The 6,503-nt window shown below is 49.5% G+C and overlaps 1 protein-coding gene across 1 annotated transcript; it reads right to left on the bottom strand.

The window, feature by feature from the left end:
• Positions 1-1,910: 1,910 nt before the first annotated feature.
• On the bottom strand, positions 1,911-5,698 carry LOC132018736 (guanine nucleotide-binding protein G(I)/G(S)/G(O) subunit gamma-10-like). The gene is made up of 2 exons (XM_059401598.1): positions 5,623-5,698; positions 1,911-3,049 (listed from the first exon to the last, which is right to left on the bottom strand). Exons 1-2 carry the CDS (start codon positions 5,696-5,698, stop codon positions 2,865-2,867), a joined length of 261 nt encoding a protein of 86 aa, XP_059257581.1. The 3' UTR covers positions 1,911-2,864.
• Between the last annotated feature and the right edge of the window lie 805 nt (positions 5,699-6,503).

Here is a 6,503-nt window from a genome sequence, read left to right as displayed (position 1 = left end):
TCTTTCTTTCTTTTTTTTTTTAAAGAAAAACAAGCCTCTGGAAACGAACTTTTTGAGACATCATTTATGCAGGAAATCTTCCCAGAAGGGAAAAAAAGAAACAGAGCTAAGAAACCATTCAAACTTTAATACCGCCCCCACCCCCATCCCACAGTAGGGACCGAAAGGAAGAAAGCAGCTGAAACCCGGTGAAGTTCACGAAGCTCAGAGGGAGGCAAGGAGTGTGCCGAGCAGGGAGCTTCATGCTAAGGGAGGTGGGCTTTTCTCTGTGGGCACAGACACGTGCCCTGGGTATTTGCATCTGCCTGTGGCTGGTGAGCATCGGCACAGAAACCACCGTGCTGCTCACTGTCCTACTCACGGTCCCTCTTCTCTTTCACTGCATATGTTCTCGCATCTTCTGAGTGTCTCAGTGAAGAAAGAATAAATTTGCAAAGGGAAATGCCAGTTCCCCAGACCCAGGACCAGCACGTGGGGCCTTCCAGGCTCTCTGCTGTTCCCTATGCCAGCGCAGTGCAGAGGAACCCGCAGGCTGTGTTTGCACCTGACATATTTCACTGGACCCCGGGTGAGTGTATCAACATCTTTGTGCTGATGCTTCTTATTTATTAAAGGAAGGTCCCAACAGCACCCTCTTTACAGAAGTGCTGTGAGAATCAATAAAGGTAGTCTCTCCAACCTTATTTTCATTATCAGATATTTTGTTTCCTAATTGTTCCCCTTAGGAAAACAACCCCACAGCTGTGCTGTCTGCATGGATATGTGCACATGTGTATGGAGGCTCGGTTTACACTGGAGTGATGAAGTTCTAGAACCTAGGTGAGGTTCGGTGGGCTGAGGAGCCGATGACCAAGAAAGAATTCTTGAGACATCTTTGGTGCAAAATGGTGGTTTATTAAAGCACGGGGACAGGACCCATGGGCAGGAAGAGCTGCTGCCCCGGGCTGTGAGGGATGGCAGGTTGTGTACTCAGCGGTTGGGGGAAGGTGAGGGAAAGGGAGGTTTCAACGGAGGCTTCATATGCTAAAGAGGGCCTACGAGGTGCCGGAAGACCACTGTTGTCTTTTAGCAAGCCATTAGCATCAAGATAGTTGGGAAATTCCTGTCTCGCAGGATTGTGATCTCTGCAAGTTAACTATTTGTTTCTCCCTTACGGCAGTCAGGGGTTCCTGAGGAATGTCCCACACATTACAGCTTTTGCTTTGTCTTCAGCCAGCCTCCGGCTCCCTCATCAGGGGCAAGGTCTGTTTCCCCCCCCCCCCCCCCCCCCCCGCCCCGCGTGGTGCCCGAGGAATCAGCCCTCTTCAGGGCCCACTGCAAGTTTTTACCCCAAAGTGACACACACCGAGAACTCGGTGAGCACAGCAAGTCCCAGGGCCTGGTCGTGTGAGGGGAAGAGAGAACAGAGCACACGTGTGGTGGTAACTGTCTGGCCACAGGAGGAGTTCAGGGGATTGTGGTGGGAGTCGTGCCTCCTACAATCACTGGCCTAGGGGCCACTGTGCTGTGACTCATGCTGACTCCTGTGACCATCCCTGCTTTGGTCACCGTCCACCTGTGGAGGCCAGGCTGTCACCACCGTCTGCCTCTGGACATCATGGGAGAGGCTGGATGCCTCTAAGCCTCATTCTCCAAGGCTCATTCTCCCCACCCCATTCCTTCAGGGTCCTGGCCTACTCTTCTCTCTCCTAAGCCCAGCAGCTGAGCTCCCTGTGGTCTTCAGGACAAGCCTCGGGGATTAGCCAAGTGACAGGCGCTCATCACAATGCGGGGCTGGAAATGAAGCAGCCCAGCACAGTGGGGCATGCGCACAAAAGTCGCCATTACCCTAACGTATGCTGGAACATTTTATTTATTTATTTATTTTTTTTATTTTTATTTTTATTTTTTTTTGCTATCATAGAAAATGATGAATTAAGCAGAAATTTTATTTCCAAGCTCATCAAAGATTTTTACAAACACATAATACCCTTTTAAAAGTGTTCCAAATTAAATCAAAGGCACATCATCAAAATAAAACACTTGTGACATGAAGAATTTATGTAGGTTGTATTTTCACATGATTTTGTTTTTACTCATTTGTAATGTTTGAAAGAACACATTTTTTTAAAGACATGAAATAATGTAGTTTTTTTTTTTGTTGTTGTTTTAAGTATAACTACAACTATAAAGTAGAGGAACTTAAGAAAACAAAGACCAAATCTGCTTCATACACTGGATGGGGCAATCTAATATAAAACACAACAGGAATCTTTCCAAATGAGTTTGCTAAGAAACAGCTCCTATGTTTAGTGTTACAAATGTAAGAATCTTCTCATTTAGAAAAATCAAGACAGCATTTGATTAACAAAGTCTACTCTTCCCCCAGTTTTATACTTGCTTGTCTTCATTTAGAAACTGTAAATTCAGGAGAAAAGATCAAGTTTTGTTATGGTATAAAAATCTTAGGAACAACAAATTACAAATATTCAATTTTTTAACAAACAAAAATGTTTGCCTTCCCAAAATGTAAACGTCCAGTAAATAAAACAAACAATATTCCAGGAATAGAAACACTAGTAATTTGCTTATGAAAGAGGTGTATTTGGTGGTAACATTTTTGTTTGTCTTAAATATAAAAGCACTTTACCAAAAGACTCTGGCCATTATTATCTAAAGTCTTCCCCCTCATCCAGTTTCCTTATCTGAGTAGAAACTCATCAATTTCTATAAAATTTTGGCTATAGGACCAGGCCAAGGAAAGGTCTGAAATATATAAGAGTCATTTGGCTGGAGAAAAGTGTTTTCTTGAGACTTGGAGGCAGTTAGTTATTCATTACTTTGCACTTAAAAGCATTCCTCAGTGAGCTTCTTCCTTACAGTCTTTAGAATAAAGCACAGGATCTGGGCTCCCGGAAGGGGTTGCTTCCAGCTGGAACACCTACCAGCAGGGCATCCTTGCAAGCATTCTGCATGCAGTACTGCTGAAGCTCTGCAGCTGCCTGTGAGACCTTGATCCTCTCCACGCCGGCCTCCAGCTTTAGCTGCTCTAAGATGCCCAAATAGTTCACTGAGTAATAGCATTAAATCAAATTGTTTGATATGTCACACAGAGAAAATAATTCAGTTGTTCATTGATTCCATAAACACATCAGAACCCACATATATCCACGAGCAACTTTTGAACGGTCACATTAAAGATCTTGTATCCTGAATGCACTTCAAGTTTCGGAGGCAAGATAAGGCATAAAATTGTCAAACAAAGTGACAGCTCTTCACACCTCCAGGGGAGGAGTCCACCCCACCAGGAGCCACAGTTGCAGATGTCAAGCTCCTCCTGGTTCAGGGTCACCAGGAAAGCCAGGACTCATGCATGTCCTGGATGCATGAAGCTTTACTCCTGTGAAGGAGACACAGCAAGAGCAACCTCAGTGTGAGCCTTGTTCATAGCTGATGTGGGGCCCTGGTCTGTGTGCACCTGTTCATGCTACAGATAGAGACTCAACACCTCTCCTGCAGGTCTGTTCAAGATCCGGAAAACTAGGGTATGCCCGAGGGCCACTGGTGTGCATGTCTGTGCAGGACAAAGGAATACACAGTGGGTCTGAACCAGGGGAGGATACTCCCAAACGAGGGGATCTGCCTCGCCCAGGCTGTGAGAGCTCCTTTACTAAACACCTTTACCAACAAAAATTCAGTATGGAAAGTGGCTATGCATGACTCAGAAGTGAGATGGAGCCCTAAGAGATTTCCACAATCCTATATGGCATCTTAAAGGCTGATAGGTAGAGTTTGGGATGGGAGGAAAGTCGAAGGAAAGAGCCTGAGACCACGGACGTTAACTTGTTAAGCCAGGTGAGCGCGAGCACTGGAAAAGCCGGGCCCGCAGGGTTAGTGGGAACAGGACAGGAGGGGCTTTGGGTTCCCACTCGGAGTTGGGGGTCTAGGCAGGGACAAGGTGAGGATAGTTTGGACATTATTACGCCCAAATGATACACTGAGGTCCTCACCTTCCTGTACTTGTGAAGTGACCTGATTTGCAGAAGCAAATAAGTTGAGGTCATTAGCGAGGGCTTTCATCCAATGTGACAGATGTCCTTGTAAGAAGAGGAGAGATGCAGAGACAGACACACAGAGGCAAGACCGTGTGAGGACACGTGGGGACATACCGTGTGGTGACAGGTTGAAGCGACATGCCTACCAGCCAAGGACACCAAGGATGGCAACACTAGAAGCCCAAGGAATGTGGGACAGATGCTACCCTGGAGGCTTCAAGAGAGCATGGCGCTGAGGACACCTTGATGCTGACCTTCTAACATCCAGAACTGGGAGAGAACACATTCCTGCTGTGTCTGCCACCTGGTCTGTGGCACTTGGTGACGGTGGCCCTGGGAAAGGGACACAGAGAGGTTGGTGGAGTTCACCCCTTGCAACGGGGCTTTCCTTATGCTGTGTATGTGTCGGGTGACCTGGGGACGCTGTTCTGCAGCGTTTTACAATGGTTTCCGGCTCACGTTCTCTTTCTTCTCTGCGAAGATATAATTAAAAACTCTCATTGAATATGTCTTAAGGAAAGCACATTTCTGAAAGACCTGTGTTCAACTTAAAAGAAAACATAGCCTAGAACGCTTTTATAATTGGTGGCAAGTGGCCACTGTACCTGCAGGCTCAGCATGGGGCCATGGGGCGGGGGAGTTCCCCCCACATGTCTCCTCAGTCCCCCGGGAAGTTCCAGCTGAGGGGCCAAAGCCAGGAGGGACCACCGCCTCCAGTGAGGTAGCAGGATTTGTCATCAACACACAAGCAGTGCTAGATGGCCCAAGGGGCGACCAAGACAGTGCTTAGAACACAGCAGAGTAGACACAGAATTAAAAAAAAAAAATTCTGATACACGATTTTCCCAAAGGAAAGCAGTTAGCAGGCACAGCTGATGGCTTCGCAGGACATCTTTGTCTGTGGCTTGTGGCTGAGCGTGATTCTTCTCTTTAGTGACTTCTGCCAAGGGGCACTCAGACTTCGCTGCTTTGGGCCTCTCGGGGGTGTTCACGTGGCCCAGGTTCTGGAGGTGCCGTGGAAGGGAGGGTGGCAGTGCCGCTGGGGGGCGGGGGAGGGCTGGCCGCTAGCACCATGGGCCTTCTTGCCATGTGTGCCCTGCCTCGTGGGGTCTGTCTGTACCACCGTCCTGGTGGGGGGCTTGCTCCGCTGCTCAGGCAGGGGGAGGGAAGATGCTTGTCCCTGTCTGCGCAGCCGGGACCTGCCATGGGGTATCTCTGTCCAGCCTTTGCACATGTTGTTTGAATTTTAAATATGCAGACGGAGGACTCTTTCCCAGCTGGGGCAGGCCCACTGCTGACCTTCAGTGAACCTCGGCCAGACAGAGGTCGGGATGAGCAAATGGAGGAAAGATAGCGTGGCAGATAAGAAGGTAAAGAGTCTGACTTCACGGGCTCGGACCCTGATGCACCGGATCTTGAGACTGTATTACCACCTTGTGAAACCCTGCCTGCCTGTTTCCTCATCTGTCAGCACCTACCCCAGAGAGCTGCTGTGATTAAGTGGGTTACTGAATATACGGTGCCTGGTGCATGGCACCAGTGAATATTAGCTAGAATTATTATTTAAACTCCTGGGAGACCCCATCACCCCCTGGACCGAGGTCGGAGGGCAGTTCCAAGGAATGGGTGCTAATGGCTCCAGGGCGGGCAGCTGTCCGGGGCATCCCCTGCAGAGCGCTGAGCGAGGCAACGGGGTGAGCTGTGTCATGGAGTGGTCTGTCGCGATGGGTGTGCAAGCCGTGGCCAAAGGGGGAGACCGAGTGCAGGACTCAGGGGTCGCCGCGGGTGGGCACAGTTGCCTCCCGCTCCCAGACGCAGCTGCGTGGTCCCTGGACAACGGAGTCCACGTGGAGGCTATGAGAAGGTTACGATAAAGACGACTGAAACGACTGCCGACGCTTCGACCCTCAGCCTGAGTCATCCGAAGATAAGACCGTGCGGGTTGATCATGTGGGAAATGTGTTCAGAGACATTTACATCAAAAACACTTGACTCTCTCGAGGATTAAAGAAGCCCTCCTCCTTAGTGTTGGCCCCTTCCGCGCGTCTTATTATTTTTAAGAAAGTGAGTCATGAGCGTGAGGCCGCTCTGGCGACCCACAGCTGCGTCATTGCGACCCTTCGGCGCAGACCTCCTTCCTCTGCTGGAATGCTGCAGACACTCAAGGAAAGCAAAGCGTCTCTGCCTTGGAAACGGAGTCAATCCAGACGGCTGAACTTGGCCCGGGGCCGGGGAGAGGGGAAAGGTCTGCTGCAAGTTCAGGCTTGTTCTAAGCACTGGAAATGCGTGAGCTCCTCAGTTTTCAAATCCACCCATGTACGGGTAAAGAGAGGCTCATGGAGGCTAATTAGTTTGCCAGGGTTGCATGGTCAGTGGCCGAGCTGGGCGTGGCCGGCAGGGGGATGCTGATGCTTTGTCCACCTCCTTGGCCCACTTGTGAACGCGCGCCCTGCCCGTCTCGCTCCTGAG

The sequence above is a fragment of the Mustela nigripes genome, chromosome 5 (genome assembly GCF_022355385.1).
Source record: "Mustela nigripes isolate SB6536 chromosome 5, MUSNIG.SB6536, whole genome shotgun sequence".
Taxonomy (NCBI): Eukaryota; Metazoa; Chordata; class Mammalia; order Carnivora; family Mustelidae; genus Mustela; species Mustela nigripes.
The sequence above is the reverse complement of the archived record's forward strand: the minus strand, read 5'-3'. Positions and strand labels throughout refer to the sequence as shown.